Genomic DNA, 20598 nt, shown 5'->3' on the forward strand with positions numbered 1-20598 from the left:
TAACGAATGATTTATTCGTTACAGTGTTTAACGAATGTAAAGCTCGTAACGAATGAAACCTTATTCGTGTACTGTTCATACGAATGAGAGTGATTAACTTATGGTAGACATTCGTTAAAAGGTTATCAAATGTGGTTTAACATATAAGCCATTCGTTATAGGGATTAACGAATGAGACCTATTCGTCCATGAGTAACGAAGGTGGATGGTTACTGGACGAATGTGACACTGTTCAAACGAATGTGAACAGGATAACGTATGAGAAAAAAAAAGAGTATTTTCGGAAAATTTTCTTAAACAAAATTTTAAATGTGCAGGACACTCTTCGGCAAATTTTGATGATATATTTTCTAGCCGAATTTTCACGCATATCGAGGGTCGAGGGGGAGTAACCGATTAAAAGTTAAAGAAGCGTTTATTGAAGATTTTCGTAGATTTGTTCAAGACCTTGCCTAATTTGTCAAGAAATGGGGGAGATAAAAATTTCAAAAAGTCTATTCGATTGGTATCTTTCTACGTTTGCAAGGATTTCTTGAAAAATTACTGCAATTCGGGTGGTAATATGTGATTGCAAAGCTATGTTTGAACTAAGTCCAAGACTGAAATTATTCTTCAACTGGTGATTGATTTGTTAAAGATTGAAACCTGACTATGTGGGATACGATTGTCTATCCGTTTACTTCTTTATGAGAGACTTTTGATCCTGACTATGTTGGCTACGAGTATTTGGCGGATTGCTTCTGTTGAAGGGGACAATTCTTGAATGGGTTGATTTGATTGAGGAATATAAAGGTCTTCTTATTGGATTGAAAAATCTGATAGTTTGGGATTGATTAACAAAGGTTGGAACTCTGAATCATACGCCAAAAACAGAAGTGCATCCAAGCGTATTGGTTGCCGAAGAGATTCAAAGAGTTATATTTTGGGATAGATGTTATCGAGAGAGAGAAGAACGAAGTGAAAGATGTTGAGTGATCAAGTGGTTCATGAAGATGTGTGATGAGGTCAAATGTAAAGACCTTTTTCTATTACCGGTGCGACAGATAGCCGATGACTTGCTGCTGATTGACTCGTTTGATCGAACCATATGATATGCCATTTGGATGATCGGAATGATCACCTGGAGATGCTTATTTGAGGGGGAGATCTGATACGGGTAGCTACAAGTTGTTCGTGTGCTTACAAAGAGTTATATTTTGTCTCTTTGTACAAGCCCGAGAATCATCAGCCAAGGGGGAGGTTGGTATTACGGCTGATGATATGCAGTTAAAGTATTCACGGTTAAAGTATTCAACTTGAATGTATTCGTAGATAACGTATCCGATGTTAACGTATTGAAGGCTAAAGTATTGGATGCTAAAGTATTGGAAAACACTCGACAGCTACGGAAAATGGAGAGTCTGTAAGTGCACGGATTTGGTGTCCGCGGCTGTTCGAATAGGATAGGGGTTGTTTAGTATTTACACTTAATGTATAAAGGCTCATTCGCTAAGGATGTTTAGCGAATGAGGCCTCATTCGTTAAAGACTAGGCTATTCATTAATGTAAGAGCCCATTCGTTACTACTGTGTAACGAATGGCAGCTCATTCGGTTAATGTATATCCATTCGCTAAGGTTGTTTAGCGAATGGGCTATGGAAGATCTCATTCGTTAGGAATGTTAACGAATGAGAGACCTCATTCATTACTGCAGTTCTAACGAATGAGGCATGCCTATAAATAGGCCTTCCATAGTAGACTTACATAGAATTTTGTGCCATATTTATCCATTGTAACGTTATGCTGCCGGATTTTCTCTGTAACGTATCTTCATCATAATGTATTGATTCGTAATGTTTCAACACGATCTTAACGTATCGATTTGCGACTAGATCTTGGCTCGTATAGCGTATTTACAATTCCAATTATTGATTGCATAGGAAATAAATCATCATAAGGAATTCTTGAGGATTCCGAAGGTCTAAAATCCAGAGTCTTGGGCTGTAGCGTAGTGGGTGATTATGCTACTGATTTTTTCCTTTGTGATCTGATCTCCTGGAGCTCCCTAAAGAAAGAATTGTCGGTCTCCTTTTGTTGTTGCATGTGATCCTTCATTTGCATCTCATTACTTGACATGAAGACTAGTCTTGTAGTGGAGGATCCCAATCCTTGAGATCCTTAAGTTTGAGTAGATCCTTTGCATCCAGTTATGGGTATCCCATCAACGGTCGTCCTTTTCTGAACAGCAGGTGAAGGAGGAAGAGGGTACGAAACTCAAGAGACTAAAAATGGTATTGGAGAAGAAGTAGACTTTGATGAGAATCCATTTTCAGATTGAGCTTGAACGGATTGTGATTGTAGATGAACTTGTTGGAAGAAAACCACTTGCCCCACGGTGGGAACTAAACTGTTTTGGTCAAAAAAAAATACCTGAGCAATGTAGTAATCAAACTTTGTTAGTGAGGTAGCGTGTCCTTTATAATATTGCAAGTGTGTGTGTAAAGCAGTAAATGGCTCAGGATATAGCGAGGAAAAACCCTTGATCCTTACTAGGATCTTCAGCAAAAAACCTTGGGAGAGGAAAACTATCTGCTTGCCTCAGATTTATTAATAGGTAAAAGCGTTATAGCTCGAGAACTTCTGATGAACAAGTCTAGAGTACAAGAGAGTGTAAGTGTGGTGCAAGTTGTTGTAAGTGTCCTATGTTGTTCATAATAGCCTCATTATATAGTAAAATGATTATCTTGACAATAAATGCTATTAACTAAGCCTTTGAAAGAGTCGTTGGACTTGGTCTGCTTTGTTTCCACGCTCTTGTTGTCCAAGAAATAAGTTACTAGCCGTCGGGAGTTATTAATACGTTGTTTCTGCTGAGTTATGATTCAACTAACATCGAAGACCCCAGCCATTTAATGCGTCTTCAATGCAATCATTAACATTGGCAGTTACGATACTTGTTCCAGGTGTTTGACCAGGCATTTAATGAACTTTTAATGTCAATTAAGTCACCAATGTTTACCTGCAAAATATAGCCGTCAGTGAATAAAATAATAGGTTTAGGATACCGAACCTGTTTGGGATCCCCGCTGGCAAGGTATCGAGACTTAGGATCCTTAAGCGAGATTTTGACCACAACAATCCTCATCGTCATCCACCACATTTACCCAGCTATTGTCATTTCTGGAATATGGTTTAGATCTACATGGTTTGGACGATGGGGACTCTGGCTTCCTGTTTGGATGGTTGTAGTTGTTGGACTTGTCCAACCTTTGCTAAATCATCTTATCTTCCAACAATATAATGAACATGAAGGCCCTATTCCTTGCTTCATCCAAGTTCCTGCAAGGATTCATAACGAGGTCCTTATAGAAAGAACTGTCTTTCTTGAGACCCATCTTGAAGCCTTATACCACCGTTGCCATTTTAAGGTTGGGGATCTCTAAGGCTTCCCTATTCAACTTGCTAACATAACCCCTGAGGGATTCATTATTGCTTTGAGTTACCCTATAAAAATCATTGGTTAACCTTTCAAAGTTTTGGCTACAAGAAAACTGATTATTAAATAAATTAACCAAATGAGAAAAAGATTGAATATAGAAGGAGGAACACTTAGAAGCCATTTTCAGTCGGCTCCAATTAAGGTTGAACCAAATTCTTTGCATAAGCACGCTTTTTTTGATATCCAGAGGTATAGGATTGATCCTCATACTCTCACGATATTGGGTCACATGCTCCTCAGGATCTGTGGTACCATCATACAACTTCATGCTGGTAGTTTGGAATCGCTTCGGGATCTCGGTGTCGCATATGGGGGTTGCAAATCTCGTGATCATGTGACTGCTCGAAGCTACTTCTGGAATTGGTTGCACTATCCCGGGGACGGTGGAGATTAACACTTTGAGTTTTGCAACTCTTTCTGCACCATTGGACTCATACGGGTATCCTGCAAAGTTTCAAGATTAGTCGCAGGCATATTAAAATTATTATCAAAGTTACCAGCATCGGGAATCCTGGCTGAGGATCCCCAAACAACACCAAACTCCCTAGTGACAGCAGTCCTTGTGTTCTGAACGGGGTGTCACTCATTCTTGTCGTTGATCTTATGGGGAGGAAATCATCATAACGATTCCCCTGGGATCCTGACGCCTCGTAATTCAAGGCTCTTGGTTGCAATGGAGTAAAAGGATCCTCTGTCAATTTCTTCCCTTGTGGCCAGATATCCCGGAGTTCCTATATAACGAAATTGTTGGTTTCCTTCTGAATTTCCATGTTCTCCTTCATCTGCATTAAAATATCAAATATGTCATTGTTAGACATATGAGCAGGTCTCGTGTTGGAAGACCCTAATCCTTCAGTCGACATGCCAGTGGAAGGCCTTGTTGTCGGAACAGGCATGCTACTTGAACCTCCGAAGCCTGAAATGTTAACGCCGGCGTTGGTCGTTTTTCTCTAGGCAGCAGGTGGAAAAGGAAGTAGTTGAGAGACTCCAAAAGTTGTAGGTGGCATAAAAGAAGAGGTAGATTTGGATTGAGATGCCATTTTTTAATAGAGTTTTTCAACGTAATGGTTAAAAATGAATTCAAGTGTGGATTTGAAGATGAAAAATAACACTTGCCTCACGGTGGGTGCCAAACTGCTTTGGTCAAAAAATTACCGAAGCAACTTTGTGAACAAATCTGATAAGTGAGGTAGCGTGTTCTTCAATTATACAGTAAATAAGTGCGGTAAAAGTATATGGTTGGCACGCGATGTAGTAAGGAAAAGCCTTAGATCCTGGTGAGGATCATCGGAAAAAACCTCAGGAGGGGAAAATTATCCCCTGCCTCAATTTGTTAATACTAAAAGAGGATTACAACTCGAGAACTTTGATGAAAACGATGACTAGAGTATTGTGGTGAGTATTGTGAGTGCATTGAATGTGTCCTATATCGTTTTATCAAGCCCCTTTTATATACAAAATGAAAATAATTAAAAGTCTTACTAATTCGGAAACCCTAACTTTTGTGACTGTTAGTGGACTTATTCTTCTTTCCCACATGTGCTTCAACTGATCCTCCGAAATTCATGTGAGAATTAGTCATCTATATATATATTGAATCTGAATTCATCTTATCTTTTAATAATTAAAATTGGCCGTTGTGAGCTGTTATACATTTAAATAACCTGCAAACAAAAATAAATGCGACTTATATTTGGTTAGTTCAGGATATTGAAGCCTGCTAGGAATCCCAAAGTTTTGGAATACTAGTCAGGATCACTAGAGATAAAATGACCCCTAACAGTAGGGATAAGCAAAATCTGTACCAGTACCGAATCGGTACCGATTGGGTACCATCAGCACCAAATCGGTGCCAAGTTTTGAATTTTCGTTATTGGTACCGGGACGTTACAGGTATTTCCCAAATTTTATCTTCAATGCCGATACCGAACCGAACATTCCTATACGTGTACCCGCTCATCCCTACTTCATTGATAGATCGAAGCAAGATCCGTTGTTGGATTTAGTTGCTTTGGCAGAGTTGAATTGTTGTTGGGTTCGGTTGCTTTGGTAGAGTTGAATCAACTGGACTGTGAACCGAATCCACTATTAATTCAGTTTAGGAGAGTTAAATAGGTTCGATATTTAGTTTTTTTTTCCCAATACTTTTTGAAAGGGTTTTTTATAGTTATTGGAATTTAAACCAAGACCTATGTTGTAAATGATGTCGTCGTTGTTAGTGATGATAATGGGTATTGGTAGTTTTAATCTCGTACTTAGTTATTATTTGTAAAATAGTGTCACAAACCCGACCTTATTAAGTATCGGTATATCATTGATATCAGGTATATCTAATAATCACTTAGTTAAAAATGCCAATTGAGACTTTTTAAGTGCATTTGTTTTCTTATTAATCTAACTTTTATGTAATATTACGTTTTTAACTACAATAAAGTAAAATATGATATAAATTACATACATAATTATCATGATGTGTTTGAAATATCTAAATTGTGTAGAATTCATAATAACATAAATCCTAAAATTAACCTTTAAAAACATTTAATAATATCAACAGCAATTTCACATAAGAAAGTTGCTATGAACACGACTATAGAAGTGTTATATGGAATATCTAAATTGTGTAGAATTCATAATAACATAAATCCTAAATTAACCTTTAAAAAAATTTAATAATATCAACAGCAATTTCACATAAGGAAGTTGTTATGAACACGACTATAGAAGTGTTATACGGAATATAAAAGTAAATTTTAAAATATTTCGGATATTGATTTGGGTATAATGTTCTAGCAGTCAGGTATCCATTTCATGTAATTAGGTTGGGAAATTGGGTGTAGGGATAAGCTCCGGATAGTACTGGTATCGATCTCAAAAATTCCGATCCTGTTTAAAATATTTTGATACCAGTATCAAAATGCTTGGTTCAATGCGATACAGTGTCAATTCGGTAATGGTACAGTATCAATATTTCATACAAAATTCGGGAAACACCGTATACCAAATCGTCCCGGTATCAAAAACGCTCACCCTAATTAAGTGTGGCATCACCTAGCATCGTACCTGTAGCTTAAACCACAAAAAGTTAGTATCAATCCAGTGTCATACCCATCACGAATGTTTCTAGTTTCAGGTATTTCGGGTTCATATTTTTTTATCCCAAGCTTTTTCCAAGTGTTCTAAAATGATTTTTGTTCTAATGCTAGGTATATAAACTAAATGCACTTCAAACTTATTTAATTTCTTTTATTTTAAAAGAAAGCTCGTTATCTTTACTTTTTTTCCTCTTTAAGGAAGCATTCTTCTTTCTTTTTAAACTATATATCAGTATATAATATAGCATTCATATTTTATGTGATATCTAATATGAACAGAAATATATTCGGTTCTTGAGTCCGGTTCGATCAATTCGGTCAGTGTATCAACAAAAATGAAACATCCCAAAGGAAGAAAAACATGTTGAAGAAGAGATATTTGGCAGGATGGGACCACCGACACTCGTTGAATTACACCGACTTTCAGTTGACTATTTCAATCACAGCTTTTTGTATTTATGACTTATTGAGAGATGAAATTTTAGTTCCTTTTATTAATACCTTACTAAATAAGCATTCGCACGATACTGCTAAAAATAATAACAATATATTATTTGTTAATGAAATAACTTAACTGAGGTATTATATATATGTTGTTATTCTATTCTAAATTATTATTTTCACTATGTGTTATATTTAATACAATAATTTGTTATATAAATGTATTGAAGCCCATACTGAAAGCCAGTGCACTAAGTAAAATTTATATGTAGTATGAATGTTACAAAGTATTTTGTTTTAATTACGAAATATTTTATTAGTTGTGAAAATATCATTGCGTAATGAATTTCATTACTTAAATATGACGGTCTAAAAGTAAGAATTACATGAAGCGAAAGTGCATATTACAAGGGCAGAAGAAGGAATATTACAAGATAGAAAAGTACATACTGTTGGGACAAAGTGAAGCACTTGAATAAATACGTGGAACTCTCAACTTAACATATTTGTTTTCATCATAAATTATCGAAGCAATTTAGTGATCAAATTTTGTAAGTAAGATAGCGTATTTTTCAAGATATTGTAAGTAATGTTTAAGATAATGCAGTAAATAACTCGGGATATACGAGGAAAACCCTTTATCCTTATTAGGATCTCCGGCACAAAACCTCGAGTGGTGATAAATATTACATGCCTCAGAAATATTATTGAATAAAAAGTGAGTACAACTCGAGAGCTAAGAGCGAACGATTAGAGTACATTAGGTAGTGTGAGATGAAGTAAGTCCCTAATTCGTTCACTATGGGCTCATTATATAGAAAAAAGAAATACCAACTATTCCTATAAATTCGGCGTCTCTATCAAATCTTCTTTATATGACCGTTGTAGACTTATTTTTCATAAGTTTATGTGCGAATTGCCTGAGACTCCGATCTTCTAAGCTAACTTATTCTACTAGCCATTTTATTGTTAACTAGCAAGAATAATTGGATAAATAAAACAAATAAAGTTTTAGGATACCAAACCTGTTAATGATTCTGGGCGTCAAGATATCCCTTAGAATCATAGTGAATAAGTTCCCTAACAACCTTTATTATTTATTATAAATAAATCACATATTTCGTTTAGAAGGGCACATGGATCTAAATAATGACATCAGTCACCTCTAACGTTGATTTATTATGAACTTAGACTAAAAACTCAATGTGCAAACACTTCGAACGTGCTCAACACGGAAGTTAGAGCATTCCTAACTCACCCTCTAAAATTTTGTGATGTAAAATATGGATAAGCTTGCGGCTGTGAGTGAATGAGAGAAAAAAGTTGAGTTTTTTTAAATTTAATGAAGACTTGTTTGCCTAATATATGTTAAAATTGGTTGTGAGTAGAGGGGATTGAAACTTTAATGATAAAGGTATAAAAAAATATTATTTAACTAAATATGAGAAAGAACTGTAGTGTTTTTAGTGTAATTATAAAGATAGAAATGGGGTACGGGCTAGGAATGCTCTTAGTAAGTACATTCATAACCAATCCCTAAAATTTTTATGAGAGCGATTTTGCAAATTGTAGGATAGGATTTCGAGTGATTTTGAGTAGAGGAGAAAGAAAAGTTAATGACTTTTGTAAATTTTGGGAAACTTTGTTTGACCCCATTAAGTACTATGATGTCGAGATCTTGGTCATTTAATTGAGCTTCGTATACATCTTGTTCAGTTTCTTCCAAGACGTCAGATGTTATCCTTGGTATTGTTATGCTTGAGTTGGCTTCGTTTTGGTTTCATTGACGAGGCATAACAGTCTTTGGCCTCCTGCTGATCTCCTTGAATTTTGGCAATCCCCCACGACATTGGCATTTTGATACATTGGTGATACGTTGAGGGAACTGGCTACATATCGTGTATCCAAGGCCTGCCTAAGATAACATAAAAGAGGTTAAAGCATCAATGACACAAAATTTATGAATTAAATTCAATCCCTCGACGTAGACAAGTAGCTTGATTTCTCTCACGGTGCTTTTTGCTTCACCACTGAATCCTACTAGGACTGAGGATTTTATGATAATTTCATATTTTGGGATGTTCATTCGCTTCAACATCTCAAGCTGGATGATATTCACTGAGCTTCGGTTGTCCACCAGAATCCCGCGTACAAAACAATTACCAATATAAAGAGTTATAACCAAACTGTCATGATGAAGATCTTGGATGTTATCCTAGTCTTCATCATCGAATAAGACTCTGCTTCTTTGGGAATGGTCATAGTTTTATTTTGTCCTTCTGGCCTTTCTGTTTTAGCCACCTTAGCATTTCTCCTGGCTTCCAAGTAGGATATTCCACATATATCTAAGCCTCCAAAGATAACATTCACAATTCTAGCATATGGAGGCGGGGATTCCGCCCTTTTTGGAGCCTTTTCAGGATCGTGGCTCCTATTCTTCTTGCTTAGCAATTCTTTCAAATGCCCCTTGCTGAGCAAATAGTTGATTTCCTTTCTTAGAGTGATGCAATATCAATTATGTGGATGAAATCTTCATGAAAAGCACACCACTTGTACTTGTCCTTCCAAGGAGCATTTTTTTCTTTTTTGCAAGGCCATCTGGATTTTTCACCAAGATCCTGCATAGCACACATTAATCAAGGAATATCAATTGAAAAATGATAATCATTTAAATTAGGATAATGCTCATCATCCTCATCATCGTCCACCATATTAACCCTGTCATTTCTGGAATATGGCTTGGATGATGGGGACTCTGACTTCTTGTTTGGCTGGTTGTAGTTATTGGAACTGTCCAGCCTTTGCTAAACCATCCTCTCTTCCTCCAGCCTGATGAGCCTTAAGGCCATGTTCCTTGCTTCGTCTAGGTTCCCGTAAGGATTCATAACGAGATCCTCATAGAAAGAGCTATCTTTCTTGAGTCCCATTTTGAAAGCTTGCACCACTATTGCTACGTCGAGGTTGGGGATCTCCAGGGCTTCTCTGCTGAACTTGCTAACATAATCCCAAAGGGATTCATCACTACTTTGGGTCACCCTATACTAATCACTGGTTAACCGTTCGAAGCTTTTGCTACAAGAAAACTGATATTAAATAAAATAACTAAATGAGAAAAAGATTGAATAGAGAATGGAGGAACACTTAAGAGTCATTTTAAGGCAGCTCCAGTTAGGTTGAACCAAAGCCTTTGCATAAGCATGCTTCTTTGATATCCTGAGGTATAGGATTGACCTCCATCCTTTCTCGGTATTGATGCTCATCGGGGTCCGTAGTTCCATCATACAACTTCATGCTAGGAGTCTGGAATCGTTTCGGATCTCAGCATCACACATGGGGGGTGCAAATCTTGAGATCCTATTACTACTTGGAGACACTACTGGAATCGGCTAAATATCCCAGGAACGCTTAAGATCAACTCCTTGAGTTTTTACGACTCCTTCTGCACCAATGGGCTAAAACCGGAATCCGGCGAATCATTAAGGTTAGTCACAGGTATAGAAAAATTATTATTGAAGTTACCAGTATTGGGATTCCTGGCTAAGGATCCTGCGACAACACCGAAATCCTTAATGGCATCACTTCCGGTAGTTTGGACGGGATCACTTGTTCTTTGTGCTGATTACATGGGTAGGAAATCATCATAGCAATTCCCCTAGGATCCTGACACCTCAAAATTCAAGGCTCTTGACCACAATGGAGTGAAGGATTCCTCCTCTGGCTTCTTTCCGTGTGCCCGGATATCCCGAAGCTCCCTTATGACGGAATTGTTAGTTTCCTTTTGAGTCTCCATGTGTTCCTTCATATGCATTAATATATAAAGTATATCGTTGTTAGACATGAGAGCAAGTCTTGTGTTGTAACCTGATCCTTGAGTTGGCACGCAGGTGGAAGGCCTTATCGTCGGAGGAGGCATGCTTCCAGATCCTGAGATGTTGATCCCCCGTTGGTCGTCTTTCTCTGGGCAGTAGATGGAGGAGGAAGTGATTGAGAGACTCCAGAAATTGCGGACGGCATGGAGGAAGAAGCGGCTTTGGATTGAAATGTCGTTTTTGAATAGAGCTTTGCAAGGTAACGGTTTAAAATGAAACTACAAATGTATCTGAAGATGAAAAACACCACTTTCCCCACTGTGAGCACCAAAATGTTTTGGTCAAAAATCAGCAAATCAATTATTGAACAAATTCGTTAAGTAAGGTAGAATGTTCTTCAAAGATAGGATAAGTAAATGCGATAAAAGTAAAGGGTAGACATAGCGATATAGCGAGGAAAATCCTTAGATCCCGGTGAGGATTCTCGGAAAAATCCTCGGAAGGGAAAAATTATCCACTGCCTCAATTTATTAATGAAGAATAAATGGGTCAACTGGATAGCTGAATGAGAACACATGCTAAGTACAGAAGTGTGGTTTGTGAGTGCAGAATGTTATGTGTTCTAAATTGTTCTCATCGGCCCTATTATATATGAAATACAAATAACAAACTATGCTATAAACTCGGAAACCCTAACTATGTGACCATTACAAGACTTATTCTTCATTCCCATGTGCAACTCAACTAAGCTTCTGGATTATCAGAAAAACGCAGTCTACTAGCCGTTCCAGGTTGTTAATTAATGAGTACAAGCAATATTAGTTTAAATAAATAAGGTTCTGGATTCCAAAACTGTTAAGAATCTCGGATGTCAGGATCTTATGCAAGATACCGGTCAGTATCTTAGTCGAGAAATTGACCCACAACAATGATAATTTTATAGTTTTAGATAGGAGCAATCACAAAATTGATGATCTCCTAGAAGGTCTACATTCAGGAAACGAATAACGGCTTCACGAATTGCTTACAGACACAATAAACTATGCATAGTACGAAACCTAGATGTTACATTAAGTTTTGATAGTCCATGCGTGTACTAACGTAACGATCTTAATTGAGCTAGAATGGATATCGGTTCATTTTTATATCCTGTGTGTCAAAACCCCATTGCGCTCTAAGCCGAAATATATAGTATTTTGTAAACTCATTTTTTAAGGACATGGTATCCAACTATGCATACTATACCCAACATTTATGAATGTGCTCCATCATCATAGTGATGTCTATGGTGTCATGAAACTCTTACTATGAGTGAACCCACAAGCTCCACCAATAACAAAGGGCAAGGAGCGTGTTCTAGGCATGGAATGGGCCATAGCCTCATTGATGTTAGATTGTCATGGTTCGATTTACACCATTCACATTCCAACAAATTAATAATAATAATTAAAAAAAAAATTCAGTTAAAAACTTTAGTTACATGTGGTAATATAACCGAGTGCACCATGATAATACTAATATTTTACATTTTTTTTTGTCTAATGCAAATATTTATTTATGTATTTTCGGTTTATTTGTCTACCTAATAACAAGAATTATGAATTTTGATAGAATTTAGCTGTTTTTGGTGTTTAATTAAATATGCCAATTGTTAAACTATAAAGAATGCATTTAGAATGTAATTCTTATTCTTATAAAGGTAATTATTTTCTAATAATTTTACATATAATAATGAAGGAGGACATGAATCAGTTTAGTTTCATTTGGGTAAAATATACAGGGAAATTAGTCGGGATAGATTAGGCAGGGTGCGAGTTTTCGTTTTGAGATGAATACTGGAATTAGACATGAATGTTGTGTCTAGCCTAACATTGGTTTTGTTATAAATGAAATCGTCATTTTAAAAATCATAATAATATATAAAACTAGTACTTTACCTGGCGCATTGTGCCGGGACAGATCGGTAAAATTCAGACGGTGCTCAAATCTAGGTGTTGTCAGTCTCAAGCGTTGAGACAGTAAGTCGGCACAAATTCGGCCGGTTTCGGTTACATGTGTTATTGTATTGAAACTAAAACAAAAAATAAGAATAAAATCTTGAGGTGGACAAACGGGTGGAGTCGTTTGGTAAAACGATCGTTGGTAAAACCCAACCGTTATCGATCCTGGGCGTTGAAGCGCTCAGTCTACGCGAATTCGGTCAGTTTTCGTCACGTTTGTTACTATACCAGAACAAAAAAAAATTAGCATTCAGTTGGTTTTCACTGCGTTCGCTATGGTACTAGAACTAAAACAAAAGCGATGAGTTTATGTGAATCCGGTTGGTTTCTATCATTTTGATACGATACCATAACCAAAACAAAACATAAACAAAATTGATTTTCGATCGATTTTTGTTACGTAATTTACTGACTTGAACTAAGAAAATAAAATAACACAAATACCACCAATAAGATGCCGTAAAGTGGCCCAATAGAAACTTTACGGCACCAAAGTTTCAAATTATTATATATAATAATACATGTTTATGTCCTGATAACTTTTACATGTTTGTGCCCTGAAAACTTTTTACATGTAAGAAAAATAATTTTCTACAAAACTGTAACATAAAAGAAAGAAAAATAAAAAAATAATAGCAAACATAATGTGATCTCAAACGAACTCTTAAAACACTTGGTTAAATATCTTTTTGTGTAATGACAAAGACTAGATTGACGCCCTGCTTGCGGTGCGCGCATATAATGTATATATGTGTGAACCCTCGGGTGGGCAAAAGTAAAAGTGCACTAATTTTGACGTTATTTTACTAATCTCGTGAAAATAACGTTAAAAGTGGCAGAAGGTTAATCAGGCATCATGTGGTGGCGTTGATAGCCGATAGACAAGGGCACATGCACCAATCAGCCGGTGTCCCTGATGATTGAGTGCTATGTGCCTTATGTCCAAAGCTTGATGCAAAACTACTATCGAGCCGGGGGTCTCACCGGAAGCAGCCTCTCTATCTCTATGGGATAGAGGTAAGACTGTCTACATCTTACCCTTCTTAGACCCTTCTATAGCATTGTTATTGGTAGGATATACTGAGTAAGATGATGATGATGACAAAGACTAGATTGTTTCAGAAAGGTTAGAGTGGAAGCAACGTAACCTTAGAAACATTAAAATAAGCCGTGTGGGTCCCACCACATTTCTCTCTCTAACAAATCTTTATCTCCCCTCTTATAAACCCACCTCCCCCTTTCTTCACCACCAAAAACACACCCACAAAGTCCTCTGCCTTTATTCCTCTGTTTTACTTCAATCAGCAAACCAATCATCACAATAATCTCCTGATTTTGTATTATTTTCAGCCGCTCGCTATCTAATTAATCTGTTCTCAAAATTCAAATGGATCTTCTTTTCTCCATTAGTTTCTTCTTCAATTTCTTTCAGTTTTAGAATCAAATCTTTGTTTTTTTTTTTTATTTTATATCTGGGTTTTGTTATTTGACCTCTTTTCTCAACTGGGTCTTTGTTAGATTTGGATTTAAAGCTAGTTTTTGTGCTTTAATCCAGTCTTTAAAACAGAGCGAGCGGCAAAAACTTTATTTGTTTTTTCTTGAATTTTTTATTTTAATGGCTTCAGCTAGAAACAGTGGCAAATCGAAACAATTCGCAGACGAATCGAAACAGATGGACTTTGATCATATGGGTTTTGATGATACCCGCGAATGGAAGCAGGTTTTTGATGATGCTTCCACACACACAAATACACACAGTACAAGACCTCTTAAAAAGATCAAAAGCCCTGAGCATCAATCTCCATCTTCTTCTTCTTCTTCGTCTTCTTTGAAGCGGTTCCCGTTCGCATTCGATGGGAACAATCAACCCACTATTGAGTATTTACAACAATACAGATCAAATTATGCTTCAATGCCACCACCTTCACAAAACCCTCAAATGATATCTTTTAATCCCCAACCACCAATGATCCACCAAAATTACGGGTTCCCGCCGTATTTTTCAGGCGAGAGCTCGGGTTTATCGCAGCAGCAGCAGTTGCTGAATTACTGGAGTGATGCGTTGAATTTGAGTCCGAGGGGTCGGATGATGATGATGAACAAAATCCGCCCTCCGATTCAGCCGATTCACACGACTAAGTTGTACCGAGGCGTGCGGCAACGGCATTGGGGGAAATGGGTGGCGGAGATCCGGCTCCCGAGGAACCGGACCCGGCTCTGGCTTGGGACGTTCGACACGGCTGAGGATGCGGCCATGGCATATGATCGCGAAGCTTTTAAGCTTCGTGGTGAAAACGCCCGGCTGAATTTTCCTGAGAGGTTTCTCGGGAAAACCAAAACTGAATCTGGGTCCGGTTCAGTTTCGGTTTCAGCCGGGCAGAGTTCTGGGCACGATTCGGGGTCTTCGTCTCCTGCCCATACGGAAATAGTGAAAGAGGATGCTGAAAATGTGAAATCTAAAGAATCTGGGGATACTGTTACTGAGAATGGAGATGATCAGGTGACCGGTGGTGGGACCGATCCAGCATGGGGCGAAATGGCGGAGAATTGGTATAACTCCGGGTGGGGCCCAGGAAGCGCGATGTGGGATTCTCTTGATTCGAATAATAATTTGATGCTTCCTTCTAATTTTAATTTGGGAAACGATCAGGGACAGGGACAGGATCAGGGAAATTACGATTTCTCGGTTTTTGAACCGCAGATGAATCCTTTCTTTTGGAAGGATGAAGCTTGATTCTAATGGCAGAAATGGGCTGCATATTTGAAGCCTGGTTTTTGCAAGTGTCTTAGGTGTTGATTTGCATTTGGTAGTATGTATTGGGGTAGAAGACAAGAGATAGTTTTTTGATCTCTTTGTTGTAGGTGACTAGTTGTAACGATTCCGGCAAATCCAGGTATACCCTAGCCGGTATATACTATTTGCGTGTTATTTAATATTGATTATATGAGTTATAGCACGTTTATACGAATATATATGGTTCACAGTATGAATCATACTCAATTATATAGTGAATCGTATTGGAATTACAATCAACCAATGAACGATTATTGAAACCCGAACGAATCGGGAATTACATTATAGACGAAGTATATAATGTTTAGTGATATTTACGAAGTATTAATGCTTCGGGATAAGTAAATTATAGCACAGAAAAAGGATTTCGATTTAATGGTACGTCGGTACGCTAAACGACACCTTTAACACCAAATCAAGCAAGAGACGATCAATCAAGCCGAAAAAGATGCGTAATTATTAATAATATGATGTTTTAATGTCATGGGTTAAGTTTTTAAAGTTTTTAAATCAGTTTTATATAAATTTTATGTTAACCCGAAAAACAACCATTTTAGGCCCGTTTTAAGCCGAATTACGAGTTTAAACGAGAAACGAACTGAACCAGATTATCCACAACATTATCCGGATTGTGTAATCCAAATATGTGGCTATGGTTTGAACTTGTGGGGCCCCCCACACCACCTCATTAGGCCGGCCACCCCCCCCCCCCCACACCCTTTTACACATTACATTTTCTTTTTTTTACTTCACAAACTCTCTCAAAACTCTCTCAAACTCTCTCAAATCTCTAACTCTTTCAAGTTTTCTTCCAAGATCATCACATTTTAACCAAGATTTTGAAGGTATAAGCATATTACAATACATAATCTTTGGTGTTAATTACTTAGTTTGAGTTGTTTTTGCAAGAACAAAAGGTTCCAAGTGAAATATGGGTGAAAACCCGAGATGGAACCGGTTCTCGTATGATCAAGGGATGTATACAAGTTATACAAAGGATCTTGATCCAAGTAATTAGTTAAAAGTGTTTAGAATGAATTTTTACGGTTGAAATCTTGTCAAATGAATTTTCCATGTGAAAAACGGGTGAAAATCCGAGATGAAACCGACTCTTGCATGACCAAGAGATGTATACAAGTTATACAAGGGATCTTGGTCCAAGAAATGAGTAAAAAGAGTCGAGAACGGATTTTTACGGTCAAAATCGTTGTTTGATGTTTTAACCGACACTAGGAAAGAAATGGCTTGATTGTGGGTATAACTTGCTTGGTGTGGTGTTGATGTGCTTGTAAGTGTTGTATCTAGCGGCTAGCAAAGGCTAGAAACCGAGATCCTTGCGATCTAAAGCTAGAAAACACAAAATAGTTCGGTTTTCGTGTGTTTATGAAATTTGGACAGATTGTCGTGTGCTTAGAGTCGGGTCACGAAATTTCACAGAGATGATCTACACATGAAAATATGAGATCTGTGAATTTTTGGTATTTTTTGGATAAAAGATGAATATTTGGTGAATTTAATGCTCGGTTTTGGCCAAAAATAGTGAAAAATAGCAAAACATGATGAAAAATCCCGGAAAATTTAAGATAAGTTTTTTATAACATATAAAAGTCACCCACAAAATTTGAGCTCAGTTGGAAAAGTCTAAGTAGGCTTTTCGGTGAAACGAGTTCTAGGGCTTTCTAGCTCGGTTTTGGGTGAAAATGGCTTGAAAAATAAGTTTTAAATTCTGGAAAAAATTCCAGGAAGTTATGAGGGTGATAGAGATCATCCCAGAAAAATTTGGGATTTTTCTAAAGTGTTTTGGTATTTTTGACATATTTAGTGTTTTAATAAGATTTAAAAATAGATAAATAAATGTAAATATAGGAAAATAAATCTGGAAAAATTCCAGGAAGTTATGAGGATGATAGAGATCATCCCAGAAAAATTTGGGATTTTTCTAAAGTGTTTTGGTATTTTTGATATATTTAGTGTTTTAATAAGATTTAAAAATAGATAAATAAATGTAAATATAGGAAAATAAATCTGGAAAAATTCCAGAAAGTTATGAGGATGACAAGGATCATTCCAGAAAAATTTGGGATTTTTCTAAAGTGTTTTGGTATTTTTGACATATTTAGTGTTTTAATAAGATTTAAAAATAGATAAATAAATGTAAATATAGGAAAATAAATCTGGAAAAATTCCAGGAAGTTATGAGGATTACAAGGATCATTCCAGAAAAATTTGGGATTTTTCTAAAGTGTTTTGGTATTTTTGATATATTTAGTGTTTTAATAAGATTTAAAAATAGATAAATAAATGTAAATATAAGAAAATAAATCTGGAAAATTTTTACAAAATTTCTTACTGTCAAATTAAGTTTTGTGCAAAATTTCAAGACCCGAGACTAATCGGGTAATTATTTGTGCTAAAAGAACATAAAAACAAGTTTTTAAAGCTTAAAACGTGTAAACCGGCAAAGTTCGCATAAGCGAGCTGACTGGTACATGAAAACTCTAAAAATGGACTATTTCATAAATCTAAGTAAATTAAGTAAAAATAAATCATCCGAAAATAATTCGGATGATTTGGGTAATTTTACCCGATTTTACCGTTTCCGGCACCGAAATGACGGAAACGGGCCCCACGGCCAAACGGGGTGTCAAACCGAGCTATAATTTCATCACCTTAATTAAATTGACTGTCAAACTCTAAGCAATGTCACAATCTGAGTCCTTAGAAGTGTCACGGGGTTAACATTGTCCCCGAATCGAGTACAGTACTGGGTTAACAATGTTCCCAGATGTACCGATTGATACGTATTTAAGTTATGGGAATTATATAGTAACGACTAGATATTATATTACAGATCCAGGCACGTAGCTGTTCCTTATATTACTCACCGACTCACAAAAAGGTGAGTTTTCACGAGCCCCTTTTAATGAATTGTTTTAATTATATTTTCCCGGGGCGGAAAACATGTCTTATTTAAAGTATTTAAGTACATACCGATCGTATGGAAATACTTGTACATTTATATATATATGGTCTGATGCACAGAATATATAAAATGTTTATCATGTGTTATTGTTCTGGGGTAACATAGTTCCCAGGGGTTATTATTGTTCTGGGGTAACATAGTTCCCAGGGGTTATTATTGTTCTGGGGTAACATAGTTCCCAGAGGTTGTGATTGTTCTGGGGTAACATAGTTCCCAGGGGTATTTATTGTTCTGGGGTAACATAGTTCCCAGGGGTTATTATTGTTCTGGGGTAACATAGTTCCCAGGAAGTTAATGGAAATGTTCTGGGGTAACATAGTTCCCAGCATTATTATATTGTTAATAAATGATTATTAAAATGATTTGTCAGTGTTTATTTAAATTAGTGAAACTCACCAACTATTCGTAGTTGACCCGTTTTCTTTACATGTTTTCTAGGTATGCCCAAGTTGGATTGATTGATGTGTGTTTAACTATCTGTGCTACCTGTTGGAAGCTTGCTGCTCTATGTTTTGTAATGAATTTATTAATGTCTTATCGGTAAACTATGTGTGTAACACCTAGACAGTAATGAAACTCGCAACAATGTAATATGTTATAAATTAATGTAGTGGTATTTTCTTTATAAGCAATGATGTTGATATCAGATGTGTCTGTTGCATCCCGTGTACGTTTCCGCTGCGGTTACGGGGTGTTACACTAGTCCCCTTGATCTTTATCAGCCGCATGATCTAGTTTTTTGATCTTGCAACTGATCTAAGATTTTTTCTTCTTTTTGGTTTTTGTTTGTCACCTTTATTTTGTAATTTGGTTGTGTATGAGATAGTATTAAGGTAGTAATATTCATGTCATTTCACTCTTTAGCAATGCTTTTAAAAACCGGTTATGCTGTTTATTTACTGGTCTAAACATTTCAACGTTTAGATTTTCTATTCCTAATGGTTATGGAAAGGAAAATATTGTCAAAGGAAAGAGTAGATAGCATCGTCTATGAATAGTACATGCTGCCGATGATCCAACACGTTAGAAAGGTCTAAATGATATTGCTTTGATAGACGAATCAAGTTGAATTGTGGTGTTTTGATTGACAAGTAGCATTTATGATGTTTTAGAACAACAATTTAGAGGTTTAATGTAACAAGTATGTAAATTCAAAATTAATTTGAGTCAAACTAAACTAAAATCCAAAGAAATCAAAATATCATAAAGGTGGGTTGAAAAGGAAATCGGTTTAGTTCAATATCATAAATATTATTATGTATTTATGATGATAAACAAAACCTTTGGTTTAGAAACGTGATGTTGACCCGACACGTGATGAGGAGAATGTTACAAAAACCAAATGAAATACGGTGATAGGTTGTGACAATTTCCATACTTTTTTCCTTTTTTTTATATAATTACGGCTACTATGTATTAATTTATCAAGTTTAAGATCATGGTTTTTTTTTTTTTTTTGAGAAAGAGAATATGCATTTTATTTATTTGAAGAATTGGATTATAATTATATAATGATGATCACGATGTATCAATAATTTATATTCTAATTGTGGATATATTTTTTGGTTTTATTGAACACAACTATATACATGAAATGGTTATATTAAAGTTTATTTTGTTGTACGGAAGGCAACATTAAATAACAAATTGCTAATTCTAATATATGAAGAGTCAAAATCGTTTCCTTAGAACAAGGCAACTAGATTATTCATCCTTGATTTGCTCATTTCATTGAAAATAAGCATTTGTTAGTTATTTGTCAATTCTTTTAAAGTTTGGTTAGCTGCAAACATAGATATTAAAGGGTTTTTATTAGGGCTGTAAATGAATCGGATGTCCGGTAAATCTCTAGGCAGAAAGTTCATTTATATTTGTCTATTTAAGACACGAACCGGACATGAACAAAAAATTTCATTCTATAAGCTTAATGAACGAACACGAACAAAGGGCACGTTCGTTCAATAGTGTTCGTGAATGTTAGGTAATGTGTTCGATTGT

The 20598-nt window shown here is 36.2% G+C and overlaps 1 protein-coding gene across 1 annotated transcript; it reads left to right on the forward strand.

Moving 5' to 3' along the window:
• The first annotated feature begins 14417 nt into the window (after nt 1-14417).
• LOC143560234 (ethylene-responsive transcription factor ERF054) lies at nt 14418-15640 on the forward strand. Its single transcript, XM_077048576.1, has one exon. The coding sequence runs from the start codon at nt 14439-14441 to the stop codon at nt 15555-15557; it is 1119 nt and encodes a 372-aa protein (XP_076904691.1). The 5' UTR covers nt 14418-14438; the 3' UTR covers nt 15558-15640.
• Nucleotides 15641-20598: the final 4958 nt, after the last annotated feature.

Source organism: Bidens hawaiensis, unplaced genomic scaffold (assembly GCF_021521415.1).
Source record: "Bidens hawaiensis isolate Kalapana, Puna unplaced genomic scaffold, B.hawaiensis_p1.1 tig00020245_1, whole genome shotgun sequence".
In the NCBI taxonomy this organism is placed as follows: Eukaryota; Viridiplantae; Streptophyta; class Magnoliopsida; order Asterales; family Asteraceae; genus Bidens; species Bidens hawaiensis.